General features: G+C 47.9%; 1 protein-coding gene and 1 non-coding gene across 6 annotated transcripts in view; one reads left to right on the top strand and one right to left on the bottom strand.

Moving 5' to 3' along the window:
* Positions 1 to 18261, top strand: part of CTDSPL (CTD small phosphatase like) — a 141089-nt gene that overhangs the window by 85737 nt on the left and 37091 nt on the right. For 4 of the 5 annotated variants that reach the window (XM_075547049.1, XM_075547051.1, XM_075547047.1 and 1 more), the window contains exon 2: positions 16923 to 17077. In XM_075547049.1, coding sequence (XP_075403164.1) covers positions 16923 to 17077 — 155 coding nt within the window. Of the gene's footprint in view, positions 1 to 16071; positions 16131 to 16922; positions 17078 to 18261 lie in introns of those variants that run through there. The other variant, XM_075547050.1, reaches the window with a different exon arrangement.
* Positions 5305 to 5411, bottom strand: LOC142447470 (U6 spliceosomal RNA). The gene has a single exon (XR_012784169.1). It is a non-coding gene; the product is annotated as a U6 spliceosomal RNA (small nuclear RNA).

Genomic DNA, 18261 nt, shown 5'->3' with positions numbered 1-18261 from the left:
GCTCCTCTGGCACTTTATAGGCATGTCTCCTTGTTTGGCTGCGGCTCCAGGTTTGGAGAGGGTCTGAGGCAGGTATGTAGTCTTGGGGTTTGAGCCGTGTCTATTAGACCGGATAAGCCTGGTCTTTTCCATGATTTTGGACTTTGTTCTACATGCCCTCCACCACCCCCTCCCTCCACCCCCTCTGTCTAAGACCTTCGACTGTGATCCCAAGCCCACATTGTCAGGTCCACCTGTAAAGCCCACCTTGGGAGGGAGAAACATGCAGTGAGTTCCCATTCTTTATTCTGCCCTCAGGACAAGGAAGATGCTGGCTTTGAGGCCGTGTGTCGGTGCTTTGATTGATATGTTGGCAGTAGATTGAGTCTCCCGAGTCCATTTCTCTGAGAAATTAATCTATGCCATGTGTGCGTCAGGCTGGCCCCTTGTGGAAGAAGCTAGATGGTCAGTGAGAGGCTGGCTCAGCTAGGTGCAATCCAAGGCAAGCCACTTGGGGAGCCTTGGATGCCTCAGACTGGTTTCACACAGAACAGCATACCCCCTGCCCCCCTACATCTCAGCTCCTGTGGTCTTCCTCCCAAGCCACTGATCGGACTGTGCAGAGCCAACTGGGAGGTGGTGGGGGCTTCAGTCAGAGCAGAGGAAGGAGAGAGGAAGCTCTGTGCCTGGTTGAGCTTACTCGCACCAGTGAACACGGTAGGCTGAATTGTATGGGCCCCAGAGGATTGGGGGAAACAAAGGCTCCCTTGGGAGGGATTCTGACACCTGACAGCCCCAGGTATACTGGGGTAGAACAACGCCCCAAGGGGTTTTCCTTGGCTGGTTTCTCTGATGTTGGTCATCAGCCCTTCTGGGGAAAACCCTCTAGCGCAGTGGTCCTCAACCTTCCTGATGCCACCACCCTTTCATACAGTTCCTCATGTGGTGGTGACCCCAACCATAAAATAATTTTTGTGGCTACTTCATCACTGTAATTTTGTTACTATTATAAATTGTCATATAAAATACCTGATATGTAGGATGTGTTTTCATGATTACAAATTGAACATATTTAAAGCATAGTGATTAATCACAACAAATATGTAATAATATATTGTGAAATATTTATTTCTAATTACAAATAAATGAAATTTTGTCTTGAAGCATGGTGTAGTATGGGTAACAGTCTTCATGCCTAGTATTTGTATGTGGGTGTATCTGCATGTGGGCAGACCCATCTGGTGATGGATAGAGGAGTGGTGTCTCTTTTCCTAAGACCATGGAATATGTGTTTTCCAAGGGTCTTAGGTGACCCCTGTGAATGGATTGTTCAACCCTCAAAGGGGTCATTACCCACAGGTTGAGAACCGCTGCTCTAGTTGGACTTGAAGCACCAACCTGTCAGCAGTTGACTTGGTAAACAGTTGGCACAACCTAGCGATCGCTAGGCAGCAGTTAAGGGTGATTCCCCAAAATGACTCTAAGCAGGGTGAGTGTGTAGGGATTGTGTGATGGATTGAACAGTGTTCCTCCCAAACAACCTGTGTTGTAAATCCTAGAGTTTATGCCTCTGGTTGGCACCCCGTTTGTCTTCATTATGTTAATGGGGGGATTCATGTAGGGTGCATCTTAAACCAGTCTCTTTTGAGATATAAAAGAGGTTAAACCAGCAAGCGAAGAAGCAGCACTGGAATAAGATAGAGGATAAGACACATGCAGATCTCCAAAGAACCAGGGAGCAGACTCTCAAGAGAGAGGACCTGAATTCAGAGGCTGTGGTAGTTACATAAACTGGTGTCAATTTGAGACTTAAGGATAAAGGGGTGGAGTTTAGCCTGTCAATCAGGTCGCTGCTTGATGACCTTATTTGGAGACGCTAAGGAGTTAAATAGCTCGCTGGAGGCAGGAGACACGCTCACTCCCTGGGAGACATCCCTGTGTACAAGACACATGGAGCTACACTATAGCCCAAGAGCTGAAGGAGTCACATGGAGACCCCTCCAGGGTTAAGATACTTCCACTGTCACTGGATCCACAAGATTTTCCACCCACTGGCCTGTGATCTTCCTTCACTCGGTGTCATTGCATGTGTTGGGTGAGTCTAAAGAGGACTTTATAGATAGATATCAGACATATGGGCTAACATCAGACTTCTGGACTTGATCTGGACTGGGCTGGGATGTCTTCTCAATATTCAATGGCTCTTGTATAAAAAGCTCTTTCTTATACTCATATGAATGCCTCTATGAGTTTGTTTTTCTAGTCTACTCAGACTCACACAGAAGCCTGCACAGTGAATGCTTTCCCTGGAGCTCAACTCACCAACTCAGCTCACTGCTGTCAGTCAACTCCGGCTCATAGTACCCCTGTAGAATAGGGTGGAACTGCCACTGAAGGTTTCTCATACTGGTACTCTTTTTTTTTTCCCCTTGAAGAATATAGACATTTTTGTTTCACTTAATGACTGTGTTAGTCCAGGCAGAGCAACACATGCAATGACACCGAATGCAGGAAGATCTCAGGCCAGCGGGTGGAAAGCCTTGTGGATCCAGTGGTGGTGGAAGCATCTTGGCACTGGCAAGGGTCTCCGTGTAGCTCCTCCAGCCCCAGGGCTCTGGCTCCCTCAGCATGGCTCCATGTGGCTTGTCAACAGGAATGTCTCTCAGGGAGACAAGCAGAGAGTGTATCTGGCCTTCAGTGAGCTATTTATCTCTGTCATACCTCCAAATGAGGTCATCAAGCTGCGACCTGGTTGACAGGCTAAACTCCACCCCTTCACTCTCAATAGTCTCAAGTTGACCCCAGATTATTTAACTACCACAATAACAAACACACAATGCTGGCAATATATAATCACATATAACTGTTCTTTCTTATTTACATTGAACACATTGATGAATCCAGAAGAATTTCTACAATCACCACACGGAATATACTGTGTCCATAATTCAATATTTTACTCCAACCCATTTCTTATTTTAGACTCTAAAATGTCTTCATTATGTTACTTGCTGAGAGAGAGGTCGTGATGCTCAAGGTCAGCTCAAACTTCAGCCAAGCAGGTTTGCTATTTGTCAGCTCCTAAATGTAAAACTTTGACCTCATTGAAAGAGCCCCCTGGAGGCTTTGAGAAGGGGCAAAGTAGCCAGGACAGTGCCATCCTGCCAACCTGGCTCTACCTTGCCTTCTGACCTCTGAGAATGGAGCTCTTTATGGGAATAGAAAGACTCATCTTTCTCCCAAAGAGCCATCAGTGGTCTTGAACTGCTGGCCTTGTGGTTTGCAGCCCAATACGTAACCACTGTGCCACCTGGATTACCACTCTGGATTTAGACTCCTGAAGCGTAGGGCATGTTCACGCCATGGTATTTCTGTTATAGCAGCACTTCATAACTTAGACCGATCGCAAAAGGCGAGTGGTTGTATGACATTGCCTATGGTCACACTAATGAAAAAACGCTGGCTGTGTGGGGTCAACATTTCCATTGCTGGGTCAAAGGGCAACCAGTCCATTCAGGCAGCGTAAGAGGGTGTTTGGAAATGCCCCCTCAATGTACCTATCAGCTGGTGGTGGATTCAGCTGGTCCTTCCATCTGCTGGCGTAAACACACTTCTGTGCCTCTGCTCATGAGCCATCACAACCACTTCCTCCCCCTCCCCCCATGCCACTGCCGGACCAGCTGTCTGCCTTGGAGAGCTTTGGCCTTGACACCTCCTGTTTTCAATGACAGCAGCTTCTTTCCAGCCAGAGGAGAGATCAGGTTTCCCAGGAGAGGCTGAGTCCTTGGTGTGCTTGAAACCGCACACGTGGAGCTGTTACTTGTTTGCTTAGCTTCTGCCAGGATTCTTATTGTATACAGAAACCTTCCTTGGGTGGAAGGTTAGGGTTTAAAGAGCCCATGTAAGGTGCTGAGTTTAGAATCCACAGAGCCCAAAACAAAATAGGCCTGCCTGTGTGTTTTCTCACCGAGCCGGGCTCTTTGTGCGAGGATTGTTGTCTGGGTAGAATTAAAGCGTGATGTTCACGCTGAGACACTGCAGTGTACCAAAGCCAAGCAGAATGTTTGGCTGTTATTATTTTTAAGCATCTGGTAGATTTCCTCTCTTACATACCCATCCATGTTTCTATCACTGTGGCTGCATCACAGCCCCGTGGAGATGGGTGCTGTTGGTCCCAGAGCACTGGTGAGGCTTCCGGAGGTGAACAGTTAGTGCCTAACAAGTAGCAGACCTGGGGTTTGAACCCAGGTGGAACTCCAAAGGCTGTTTTCTTCCCACAATGCTTGTCTTTAAATTCTTTTTTTTTTTTTCACATCAATAAAATGTTTGGGCGTCTCAGCACAAAACGACCACGTCTCCAGATTCGTAGCTGTCCTGGGGAGCTTTGCTGCAGGCCTGTGGTTTCATCCATTGTCATGTTAATTCTGCATTTCAGTCATCCAGGTGCTTCAGTAATCATAACTGAACATTGAAACCCCGTTGTACCCGTGGCAGCGGTGAAGCCATGTGTGTGATGGTTCAGATCTGATGGAATCACTCCCTGTTCCCGAGGGTCGAGTCCAACCTCACCGTGGTGGGACACGCCTCCTGATGGTGACCATGGTGATGCGCCAGTCACCAGCTGGGTCTCACGCTCCTCCTGCCTCCCTGGTCCTTGACTGCTCACGTCACGGGTGCCCTTTCTCCACATCTAGACCTTTCCGTAGTAACGTTTCCCCACCTCCCTGTGCCCGCTCCCCAGCTCAACCACTTCATCAAACTCTCAGCAAGCTTGACTATGAATGGAGTACCCCCCCAAAAAAACAGATTTTATTTCAAGACTATGTATTTAATTTTTTTACAAAACAACCTTATCACCTTCAAAGTACTCACCATTACACTTAGTACATTTGTCACGTCTGCAATTCCATTCTTGGAAACATTTTCAAACCCATCTGCTTGGATGGCTGACAGCACCTCCCTCGTTTTTGTTTTTGTTTTTTTCCTTCACCTCTTCTACATCGTTGAATCACTGTACTTTCATGTCCCTTTTCATTCACAGAAACAAAAGAACTTGCATGGAGCATAATCAGGTGAGTCAGGTGCATGGGGCAAGAGAGGCATGCTGTTTTTTACCAAAAACTGGTGCACTGAGATGGCTGCGTAAGCAGGTGCATTGTTGTGGTGGCAAAACCAGTCCCCTATCTGCCACAAATCAGGCCTTTTTTTGTCCCACATTGTTACGCCATCTTTTCAGAACCCCTAAATAGAAAGCTTGGTTAACAGTCTGACCTGGTGGAATGAACTCTGAATGCACTACAAATCGACATTTTCTTTTCTTTTTTAAAAAATATGGAACGCTTCACGAATTTGCATGTCATCCTTGCGTAGGGGCCATGCTAATCTTCGCTGTATCGTTCCAATTTTAGTGTTTGTGCTGCCGAAGCAAGCACCAAGTCGACATTTTGTTCCGGAAGTCCGGAATGCGTCCAGAAGGAGGTTTGTCCTCAGTTAACATTTTACCTTTTTGGAAACCAGAAAACTACTCGTACACTTGAGGGGTTCCCTGCCCCCGCCCGCATAATGCTGTCCTTGTAAGCTATGCTCAACATCACAACAGTTTCTGCAGCATTTTTTCTAAGCAGGAAACAAAATTTAACAACTGTACTCCTTTCTCTTAAATCAGACAGCAAAAAAGTGAGGTTCAAACGAAACTGCTTTTACAAAAATTAAAAAATGCACTATAACCACAGAAAACCTTCCCAGGTGACGTGACTGGGTGCACTAACTCAGAGTGAGTTGCTGGATATTCCCCTAGCAGGAAAAATGTGTACTACAAAAGCTCTGCTCAGCCCAGTGTAGTTCTGGTTTTGTGGGGGTACCCTCTCATCCATGTCTCCCAATGAGCGTTTTCTACACATCACCCCCCTTATAATCTGGACTGTGCGTCCTTCTTTGAACACACACCCCAAAGTCCCTCCACCACCTATACCCTGTACCACTCCATCAGAGCAAGGCTCACCCTGTAACATAATTGCTTATCCAGATGTCTCTCCCAACACATGTGAACCCCATGAGTATCGGGGCCATTAATATTTCTACACTGCATAGCATAGAACTTAACTCTTCAGGGACCATCTTTTCAACTCTAAAAGGAACAACACATTGTCTTACATGACTAAGCACTCCAGAGAGGGGGCTGGTTTTAATACAATGAGAACCTATTCCTCCAATGATGCCACAAGACGTCTGCCCCTCTCCACCGTATCTCAGTTACTTCTGCCTCACCTTTAGCTTCATGCTTCTCTCATTGTGGCAAAGATGACCACCAACGGCTCTGGGTTATGTCTTACCTGTTGAGCAAAACCAACAAAAAGAAACTATCTTATCTACTAGCTCTAGCGTAAATCCTGGAACAAACTCTCATTGGCCCGGGTTGGATCTTGTGCCCGTCCCTAAGCCAATCATGTGGCCAACTTGGTAGACAAGAGTAGTTTCCCTTACAAAAATCAAGGAACTTCAGCAAAAAATGGAGTAATGGACCCGGCTGCTGATATCTGCTACATGCCCCCACCTGTCCACAGTGCTTTGAAGAGACTGGTTCTTGTGCCTCTACCAACACTGTGGGAGAGAGGGTGAGTTATTTGGAAGACTTTCATCTTTCCTTTAGGATTGAGGACTCATTTGGTCTCTTGGGAAGGTAATTGCCAATGTGTCTATGTTAAGCTGCTCTGTTCTTTGACTGCGCTGGTGGGTGGGAGGCCCAATCCTGGGAGGAGAAAGGAAAATGAGTAGGAAGCAGTGTCTTCTTGCTGAGCAGCAATGACATGAATCTCAGGGTCCTGGGTGGAAGCATTGGAACCTCAGCCACAGAAAGCCCTGTGGCACGCAGCTCTCTTCTGACACGCATTGGGCCACGTGTTTCCACATTGACTTGATGGCAAGTGATTAGACAGGCCCCAGCCCAGGGTGTTTTCATTGCCCCGCATGCCTGTGAAAATTGGACATGGAATAAAGAAAGCCGAAGAAGAAGAGATACCTTTGAATTTTGGTGCTGGAGAAGAATATTTCAAGTGCCACGGACTGCTAAAAGAACAAACTGATCTGTCTTAGAAGAGACTCAGCAGAGTGCTCTTTAGAGGCATGCGTGGCAAGACTTCGTCTTTCATATTGGGGGCATGTTGTTTAGCGAGACCAGTCCCTGGAGAAGGACATCATGCTTGGTAAAGTGGCAGGGCAGCAAAAAACAAGAACCAAAGGAAGGTGCTCAATGGGATGGACAGTGACTGCGACAATAGGCTCAAGAGTAACAACAGTTGTCAGGATGGCGCGGGCCAGGCAGTGGCGCATCCTGTTACTCACAGGGTTGCTCTGAGTTGGAACTGTCAACCGCACCTAACAACAACAACAACAACACAGAATGATGGTCTGAGACTTCCATATGGTTACCATGTCAGTGCTCTCCTTGCTTTCTTATGACATGTATTGTTCCGGTAGTGGTGGTTCTGCCTTGGTGAATGAATATTCCTGAAACTTTTGCCCTATCACTAACTCCCAGTGTTCCTGTAAATAGTGTCCAGTCACTTAAGAGTTAATTTGCTTAAGTCAATAATTCCTTTTGGTCTGAAGCTGGTCTACACTAGTATAATTTCCTTTTCTCAACAGTGTTTTCCATTTTATACCACGGGCTAAATTAGTGACACTATAAATAGAATTACCTTAAAATAGAGGAAAGAGCTAGGAGGCAAAGGGCATTTATAGAGGTCTAAATAAAGGCATATACATATGTAAGTATATTTATATATGAGGATGGAGAAATAGATCTATGTGTATATAGTTATAGGTTTAGTATTAAGGTAGCAGATGGATATTGGGCCTCTCTACTCAAGTACTCCCTCAATGCAAGAATACTTTGTTCTATTAAACTGGCATTCCATGATGCTCACCTTCCTGACACGATCACTGAAGACAAAGTGGGTGCATAAGCAAATGTGGTGAAGAAAGCTGATGATGCCCAGCTATCAAAAGATATAGCATTTAGGGTCTGAAAGACTTGAAGGTAAACAAGCAGCTATTTAGCTCAGAAGCAACAAAGCCCACTATGGAATAAGCACACCAGCCTGTGTGATCACGAGCTGTCGAAGGGATCAGGTATCAGGCATCAAAGAACAAAAAATCAAATCATCATGAATGAGGGGGGGTGCAGATTTGGGTCCCAAGCCTCATCTGTAGGCAACTGGACATCCCCTTACAGAAGGTCACAGGGAGGAGATGAACCAGTCAGGGTGCAGTATAGCAATGATGAACCATACAACATTCCTCTAGTTCCTAAATGCTTCCTCTCCCCCCGCCCCCACTATCATAATCCCAATTCTACCTTACAAATCTGACTAGAACAGAGGATGTACACTGGCACAGATAGGAACTGGAAACACAGGGAATCCAGGACAGATGATCCCTTCAGGACCAGTGCTGAGAGTGACGATACTGGGAGGGTGGAGGGAGGATGTGTTAGAAAGGAGGAACCCATTACAAGGATCTGCATATAACCTCCTCCCTGGGGGGTGGACAACAGAAAAGTGGGTTGAGGGAGACGTCGGACAGTATAAGATATGACAAAATAATAATTTATAAATGATCAAGGGTTCATGGGTGGTGGGGAGCGGGTAGGGAGGGGAAAAATGAGGAGTTGATACCAGGGGCTTCGGTGGAAAGCAAATGTTTGAGAATGATGAGGGCAATGAATGTACAAATGTGCTTACACAATTGATGTATGGATGGATTATGATAAGAGTTGTATGAGTCTCCAATAAAATGATTTTTAAAAAATAGAATTACCTTATGCCCTAGGGAGGGTGATTTATAATGATCTCTATCATTAAATGATAACAATGTCTCTAAAGTGAACCAGAGACATATGTAAATCATAGATATACAAATGGATTGGGACATTGTAATTAATTCTGGCCCTGTATCTAAGAACATGGCCCTACTTGATACTCACCCTCATGAAGAGATCACTGGAGAGATGGGTGATATAGAACAGTGTGGTGGAGAAACCAGATGGCTCCTGGCTATCAGAAAGTATAGCATCTGTAGTCTTCAACCAAGCAGCCATCTAAGAGAGGTATCAACCAAGTCCACGTAGAAGAAGCACTGTGTGATCCAAGGATTGTAAATAACAAAATCCAAATCCGCAGGAGAGGATGGTGTCAGATCTTGAATTGTGAACACCTAGTCTAAAGAGGACTGTGATTAACAGTGGCAGCCTGGAATCCATTTTTAGGGTTCCCACATGGATTACGCCTCTGGTGAATCCCCTCTGATCCATCGTCAGGGATGTGAATAGCCGTATTATCAGACAGAGAGCAATGTAAAGTCAGTTTCTGACCGATGTAGTTAGGTTAAAATGCAATACCCTATCACTGATCTCCATTTTGACCTTTTTTTAAAGTAAGTTTTTAATATTTCTGCTTTATTTTCTACTGAGGTTTGTCTCTGTTTTGTCTAGCCATTGTTGTTGTTGGTTTTTTGTTTGTTTGCTTCCTGTTTGTGGAGCAAACAGATGAAATCCAGGATAGGTAAATCTGTGGATATAGTAACTGGATTGATTAATCACCTAGGGACATGACAAGAGAGGATGGGGGAAGGGGGAATTAACAGTGAGTATGAGAAGAAAATGTTCTGAAATTGATTGTGGTGATGACTGTAGAACTCCTATGTAAATCAATGATCAAATTGTATGAGATAGGAAGTATATGTCAATAAAACTATTTTAAAAAATATTTAGTCTCAGAAACCCTGTATTGGTTTGGGTAAGTACAGGGTAAGGAGACCTTGTGACATAGTGCTTACGCATTAGACTGCTTACTGCAAGGTCAGCAGTTCAAAACCACCAGCCACTCCAAGGGAGAAAGACGAGGCTTTCTACTCCTGCAAAGAGTTACAGTCTTGGAAATCACAGGGTCGCTTCTTACCCTGTCCTGTAGCGTTGCCATGCATCAGCACTGACTCAATGGCAGTGGGTTTAGTTTATTACATTAGGTGAGTCTTCAGTCAGTCTCTTAGAGCTATGAAAGAGTAGATTAGGCACGGGACCGAGATGGAGATCTCACTTGAGATCTCCAGGGAACCAAGAAACAGAAGCAGGGAAGAGACACGAGAGTGGGCCTATGCCCTGAAGGCAGACTTCCAGCCTTCTGAAGGGTGGGAAAGTTCATTTCTCTTTGTTATAACCTTGTTTTGGGATATTTCTGCTATAGCCACACTAGCTAACTAAGCCCGATAGGTACTTAAGTTATCACCATTTTCATGTTAGGAAACAAGTAGCTGACCCAGGTCCCATAACCACTGCCGGTCACACCAGCAGTCACCCAGGAAAGCGAACTTCAAAGCCCACACTCTGAACCACTGCCCCATCCTCCGTACTTGGTGGCCGTTCCCTCTGACGAAGGTGGGGAACTCATAGATGCAAACCTGGCAACAGGGAGGCAATCAGGAGACTCCAGTAGAGACCTCGGGCAGCACCGAACAGATCTCAGAGCTGTATCCATGCCCAAACCAAGCTCACTGCCGTCAAGTCAATGCCAACTCTTAACGACCCTATAGGACAGGGTAGAACTGCCCCTGTAGGTTTCCAGGACTAACTCTTTATCGGAGCCGCTGGTGGTTTCCAACTGCAGACCTGACAGTGAGCAGCCCGATCCCGACCCACTGTGCCCCCGGGCTGTGTAGGCTGTGATAGCCAGGAACCTCGGAGAGTGCCGAGGCTCAGAGACTGTGTTCGTCTGGGTAGACTAGAGAAACAAAGCCACAGAAACTCATATATGTATGAGAGAGTTTTATATACATTAAGAAAGCATCCCAACCCAGTGCCGTCTAAGCCCATAAGTCCAACATTAGCACATATGTCCAACAACAATCTACAAAGTCCTCCTCAGTCTCACAAACACACATAATGATGCCGACTGCAGGAGGAAAGTCAAATCCGTGAGCTTGTAAGCATCTCAACGCTGGCAGGGGTCTCCACGCAGCTGCGCCAGCACCCAGGGCTGTATCGGGGTAGGTCCATGTGGCTTCTCCTCAGGGATGTCTCACAGGAAGTGAGCCTTGCCAGCTAAAGCAGGGAACTGGCTAAAGCAGTTGCACCCTGGTCTGACCATCAGAAAGCAAGAAGCCCGAGAACTAGAAAGGCGAGGCTTACCGAGCCATTTATCCCTCTGCCCTTCAATTAACCCCATATGTGTTTATCAGCCAGGTTGGCACAATAAACTTTAACTATCTCAGAGATCTTGCCTGGTGAAGTGGGAGATGGTGAGCCCCGCTGGAACCTGCCGAGTGTGGGCACCTGGGAGCCAGCCAGTTGGGATGTCCATCAGCCAGGTGGTCCAGCAGGCCTGGAAGTGAGGATCCCGATACAGACTGAAGAGCTAGCGTAGTCATCATGTGGTTTCCTCCTGTCCTGTGGGCTCCATTCAGATCACGCCAGCCCCAAGCATGTCAGGGTGGAACTGCGCTCCATCGAGTTTGCAGTGGCTGATTTTCAGAAGCACATCACCAGGTGCCTGTGCTTGGATTCGAACCTTGCTGTCTACAACCAAGCACCTCAATCTGCTGTGACCATTAAACTTGGGAGTTTAATGGTCGGGGAGCTTATCCCCTCCACCAGGTGGGAGTGAAGGCTCCCTAGAAGGTGGGCTTTTCAGTTGGACCCTCACAACAGGGTCTGGTCTGAGAAGTGAGGAGGGGAGGTGGGTGCGGATGTGATGAAGAGCCCACCATGGGGGCCCCATGGAGGGGGTAGTGAAGTGCTGGGAGCTGAGCAGGAAGGCTCTCAGGAAAGGACAGAGAACTTTGGATTGATAACGTTCCGAAATCTGATTAAGGAATGGAAATCTTCATTGTTTTAGGCTGACATTCCATGTTCCCATTCCCGCCTTTTCCACCCCCTCCAGAGTAATTTCTTACAACGTAGCAGGAAGCTGCATGCAGGAAGCTGGTCAAAGACTGTGTCCCGGACCCCAGGAGTGCTGTCCAGCCGTGGGGACAAGGAGGCCCAGTGGCAATAGCGATGAAGTGTTCCCCTACTAACTCCAAGACTGGCTCTGTGAGGGAAAGATCCAGTAACCTGCTCCTGTAAAGAATGCGGCTTAGGAAAGCCTAGAGGATGGCTCTTCGCCATCGCACGGGGTCTCTGTAAGGCGAAAATCAACTCCAATAAGCCCCTGACAAGGAGGACTGTGTGCACATGGGCCCGGGGGCAAGGGAGCAAAGTTGGTGAAAGGCCACATGCATGCCAGCCTCTGGGAGCTTGATCCTGGAGAAAGGACACTTTGGCTGTCTGTTGAGTTACACATTGGGTTGCTAAGCTTGACAGGCATGGCGTGGAGACTCAGGGATGAGTGTCAAGGTTTAGGGCTTAGAAGAACGAGACTGTTTTGTTCTGATCTTATGATCTTGGGCTTCACACTGTGGCTGAAAAACAATGACAAAATGCTTCCTTTTCCCCCATTGATAAAGTAAAAGCCGTTATGCTAGGCTGGGTTGTCTAGAAAAACAAAACCAGGGTATAAGGAAGAACTTTACATCAAGAAGGCATCCCAGCCCAGTCCAGCTCCAGTTCTTAAGACCAGTGCTAGCCAGGGACATAGCTGCAGGCCGTGATGCAGAAAGGTGCGGCAGGATGCAGGAAGATCACTCGCCAGTGGGTGCAGACTGGCATGGATCCAGGGTCAGTGGAAATGTGACAGGGCACCCAACAGCTCTCAGGGTCAGGCAGCCCATACAGGGCCCCTGGAGGCAGACACAGAGTCCCCACAGACAGGAGGGTGAGGGGGTACAGAGAGAGGGTCTCCCTGCTAAGAAAGCCACACTTTGAGGCCTCCTCAGACTGTGACCTGATAGAGGGGTCGCACTCTACCTGGGCAGTTTCATACACATTCAAGTTGACCTAAGATCATCCAATTACCACAGTCGCTAACAAAGGGTGCTTGGCAAACAGGAAGGGAAGGGAGGATGCAAACCCTCGTAGGCTGATGTCGATGTGCGGTGGACATGGTGATCAGTGCCTTGCCCCACCCTCTTCTCTCGTATAATCTCCTCCGTTTTTCAATGATCAGATATGCAATGGTAGCACTGGCCGGTTTTGATCTAAGCAGCTGTCCACCAAACTGGATTTTGCATCAATTCCCTCTGCTCTACTTGGGCCATCTTCATGCTGGACTTTCACAGTAACTTACTAGCTCCGCATGCAGAGGGCATGTGTGTGCGTTCGCATGTGTGGATTTGTTCATGGGTTATAAAGGTTTGTGTTCTCCGAGGATGAAAATGAAAATAAGGCCTGGAAGTGGCCTTTTGCAGTTGTTTATTGCCCAGGCCCCCGGCTCAGCGTCCCTAAGACGGGAACAAGCCGTTTGTTGACCAGCAGAGAAATGTGCTGTGGACAGGAAGAGAGTCAGTTTGTTCTTCCTCTGACTAGAGTACGGCATAAAGATTAAAGCAACCAAGGTCACAACAAAACTGTTTAAGCCAACAGTTCTCAACCTTCCTCATGCCGCGACCCTTTAATACAGTTCCTCATGTTGTGGTGACCCCCCAACCATAACATTATTTTCGTTGCTACTTCACCACTGTAATTTTGCTACCGTTATGAATCGGGCGACCCATGTGAAAGGGTTGTTCGACCCCCGCCCCCCAAAGGGGGTCACAACCCACTGGTTGAGAACCACTGGTTTAAGCAGTTCTTTCTACTAAGTGCGAGTTTCTATCTGTGCTTTTCTCTCCACTTGGCATCTTCCCTTCTTAATCGGCCCTAAATGGTGGCAAGAGGGTCTTCAGCAAGACGCATGGGGAAAGCAGGCACTTTGGAACCAGGCCCACTATGGACTGCATCCTGCCAGCATCAGCCCCTGGTTGCATGTTTTCTACAGAGGGCAGAAGCAGTAGCAGCTGTCTCCCTAAGCAGCAGTGAGCAGAGTGTAAGATGAGGTTTGTGGGGCATTGGACGCTCCAGGGGCTGATCCTCGGTAAGCAGTAGTTACTATCACATCCTACTACTGTCCCAGGCCCTGCCTGCCGAGTGGGGCTGGCAGTGAGAGGATGGGTGCTCAGGAGCAGGTATCAGGCATCAGAAGACTAAAACCAAACAATCGTATTGATGCGAACGAGACAGGGCAGAGTGGAGACCCAAAGGCCATCTGTAGACAATTGGACGTTCCCTCACAGAAAGTCACAAGGAAGAGATGAGCCAGCCAGGGTGCAGAATAGCACCGACGAAATACACAACTTTCCTCTAGCTCCCTAATGCCTCCCACCACCACTATCATAACGCCAGTTCTACCTTACAAATTGGGCTAGACCAGAGCATGTACACTGGTACAGACAAGAGCTCTCAACACACAGAATCCAGGATAGATAAGCCCCTCAGGAGCAGTAATGGGAGTAACAATACCAGGAGGGGCAGAGGGAGGTGGGGGAGAAAGGGGGGTCCGATCGCCATAATCAATGTTTACCCCCCCCAGGGTGACGAACAACAGAAACATGGGTGAAGGAAGACAGTGGATGGTATTTTAATATTAAAAAGATAAAGATGATAGGTGTTCTGTGATATACACCTAAGGATCCATGGGAAAGATAAAGCGCCCTGCTTTGGGGGCTTAGGATGGTACCCTCGGCACACCTAGATCAATTGGCATAACACAGGCCCTAAAGACAATATTGTACATCCTACTTTAAGGAGTAGCATCTGGGGTCTTCCAACCTTGCGGGCAGCCGTCAAAGACACCTCTGCTTGTCTCTTTCTGTCGGGAGGCAAGAAGAGTGAAGGAAAGCAAACATTTTCAAACAAACAATTAGCCCCCAAGACAATGGACACACCATCCATGGGCTCCACCACCCTGAGTCAGAAGAACTAGCTGGTGCCCAGCTACCACGACCAACTACTCCCTTCAGGATCTCAGTGGAGGGTCCTGGACAAAAAGGGAGGGGGAATGTAGAACAGAAAAAGACCAGTCGCACTGGTCTAGAGGAGCCTGGTGAACCCGAGTCTGACCCCTGCACAGCCTTCAAAACTGGAGCTGAACCTTCTTCTCCCAGGGGTCGCCTTCAGCCAGACCACCAGGTGGGTCTTCAACGAGAACAGTCGCACCCACCAGAGGTGACCAGACGTCCCACTTTTGGCGGGACTGTCCCGATTTTTAACAATTTTTCCCGTGTCCCGCAGCATTTTAAAAAAGTCCCAATTTTTTTAAAGAATGCACGACAAGCTACGGTGTACGGTTTTCAGCTGCCATGTGACTATTTCACCAGGATATGAGTTTTATCAATGGTGTCCCACTGGTGTCCCGCTTTACCAGTGTTAAAATCTGGTCAGGAGGCCACAGAATGTCACCAACAATAAAGTTCCACAAGGCAGGAAGCGGCAGGGAAAGACGCATGAGAACTGGACCCCAGGAGGAGGTGGGAGGTGGAGGGTTGACAACAAAGGTCCAGAAACAAAGTGTCTAAATCAGTGGATAAGAAAAGAATTTACTCTGTGAACTTTCACTCTAACCACCATCAAGCGTTCAAAGACAAAAGCACTCTGCTTTCCTAGGGATTCGTGCTTTGAAAGTGTGTCCGAGAATCTGAAATTCAGACCAGCCTCGCCTGCAGCGTTACCTGCAAAACAGCTTTTCGGTCCTTTTTCAGAATGGCTGTCAGAGAGCATTCGGTCAGCTGCTGACAGAAGAGTCCCCTAAGAACTTTAGCAAAGGTGTTGTGATCTCTTGGGAGGGAAGGTGTATGCAAACAGCCCAGCTCTGCCCCCACCCCCCATCCCCCACCCCACCCCCCACCATTCCCTGGGGAAAGGAATTGGGCCAGAATGGCTCTGTAGAGGATTGAGCTCCAACAGTTTTCCTTCAGCCTTGATCTTCCCTGCCCTTCCCTTTAGTCCTAAGCATGGTCCCTTTTTCTGTGCCCTTGGCTGACCCACCCAGGCATGGTATGTGGTAAAACAGCCCCAGCTACATTCCTAAGCAAAGTACTCCTGCCCCTCAAGTCCTCAGTCTCCTCCCCTACACGGTGTTTTTCATCCCTACTGATGTTTGCTTTTTCTTTCTGACTTGTGGCAGCTTGTCTTGAGCCCTGGATGAACAGAGGATCCATCACTCTCTCTGGAGCCAGACTCCAGGGTGGGCTTGGGGTGTGCATGCAGGGCACACTGGGTGATGCCCTGTGACTCAGGAAGATGGGCTTTGCCTGCCTGGTGGTTCCTGCTCAGGAGAAAACTGGGGGTTCTTGGCCCACCCCTCCCGGTTGCATTTTAACTCCAGTGGAAGCCTTCAGTCCTCAGCTCTGTGAATTGGTGCCCTATCTGTTTTGTTTTGACACGAGGACAGTTTAATAGAGGGGTTCCTCTTTCTCCTTAGGATCCCTGGTGGCGTAGTGGGTTATGGCCTGGGCTGCTCACCCCAAGTCAGCAGTTCAAACCAACCAGCCACCCCATAGGAGAAAGATGAGATTTTAGGACAGGGATATTCTGTCCTCGAGGGCCTCTGTGACTGAGCATGGACTTGCGGGCGGGGAGTTGGGTTTGGTTTTTGTAGCTTATTTCCAAGTGTCCAAGAGCCTCCTGGACACTGATTTTCGTGGTACCCTGAGCCTTCCCGGGGAGTGACAAGCCTGATCCATGTCCAAATGAATGTTGTGAAGTAGTGCTGAGTTCAAGGTGGGAAGCCTTCATCTGCCAGATTCCAGGTGACTGACCCTGAGGATGGGTCAGCTCATGAGCAGGCTGAGGTCAGAGGAATTCCCTCCAGGCCGCCAGGGGTCACATGTTGTCCAAGGACCCTTTTAGAGCACTTCCACTGACCCCTGAATCTTGGCTGGGTGGGGCTGAGAGGCAGGGGGCCTGAGGCGTTCTCCAGGTGCACAGGAGCCGTGCGCAAGTGCTTGGGCTGACGGAGTGCTCTTTCTCCTTCCAGCGTCCCAGTGCAACGTCAGCTTAAAGAAGCAGAGGAGTCGCAGCATCCTCAGCTCCTTCTTCTGCTGCTTCCGAGACTATCATGTGGAGGCCCCGCCCGCCAGCAGCTCCAGAGTGCTGCCACCGCTGGTGGAGGAGAACGGTGGACTCCAGAAGGTCAGTGCGTTGGGAGCTGGGCACACGGCGGAAACGCAGGAGCAGGAGGGCAGCCTCAGTCTTGACCGACACCCATCGTGAGCATCTACCCCAGTGTGTGTGCAGACATTTGCTGAAGGATTTGAAACGGCCTCAGAAAGTATGCTCCCTTCTGAGGAAGACTGTCCAGTCACTTCCATTTGGGAATTAAATGGCATATTGCATATTTCATGTGCATTATAAAAGGCACTTTAGGGCAAAAAACAGGGCCTTTGACCCACTTCATATGCACACTAAAGATTTTGGACATTATTCTATTATGAAATCATCCTGTAGTGAATCAAAAAAATTTTTAAGTCACTTTGCATTTTTATAATGCTCTCTCTTAGAAAGTTGAATGCATGAGAGAGAGAGAGAGTTAAGCGAGCCAGTATCAGACCTTAAAAGCATGAAAGGGAGAGTTAAAAGAGCCAGGAGCAGACCTTAAAAACGGTTTGTTGACCCAAGCCGTATGCCTTCTGGACCTAATTATGGCTGTGCAAAGATTTCAAGATAAGCTATCATCTGGCATAGATTACTCTATGGGAAGACACTGGATGTTTAACAAGAGGCAACTGGTTAAAAGAGTTCTGTTGACTAGCCGTGCAATAGTGTGCAGCCACTCCAGATGGTCTTCCACAGTGTCTGTGACACAGAGAAGTGTTCACACTATGTCATTGGGTTTAAGTGGGGGGTGCAAGTTAAAATTGAATTAGACCCCCCCAAAAGCATTTCTGTAAAAGGACCCGAAGGACAAATACCAAAATGCCAGGCCATCGCTCTGAGGGATGGCCTCACATACAGGATTTTCTGTATACCTTTTTATCTTAAATTATCTTGTGATTAGAAAGTGAACAGAGTTATGTTTAAAGGACGAGTGCATCTGAGGAAGGGAATTCTGGGAAGATGACAGGTTGAGCACACGGCTCGGATTATTTAAACGCCTTTTCTGTGTAAGCCCAGGTAGACCTGTTGGTGGAGCCTGGAAAGTTCACTAAGGCTCCCGGCTCAGCAGGAGAGAGAGCTGGCATGGTACTCACCTGAACTCAGGGGGCACCAACAGAAGAAAACAATGTGTCTCCTGGAACCTTCACAAGTAAGGCTTGAACGGCATGGTCCCATGAGACAAACCAGGCAGCTGAAGCCTGTCACCCCTTTTGGAAGGT

The sequence above is a fragment of the Tenrec ecaudatus genome, chromosome 4, assembly GCF_050624435.1.
Source record: "Tenrec ecaudatus isolate mTenEca1 chromosome 4, mTenEca1.hap1, whole genome shotgun sequence".
In the NCBI taxonomy this organism is placed as follows: domain Eukaryota; kingdom Metazoa; phylum Chordata; class Mammalia; order Afrosoricida; family Tenrecidae; genus Tenrec; species Tenrec ecaudatus.
The sequence above is the reverse complement of the archived record's forward strand: the minus strand, read 5'-3'. Positions and strand labels throughout refer to the sequence as shown.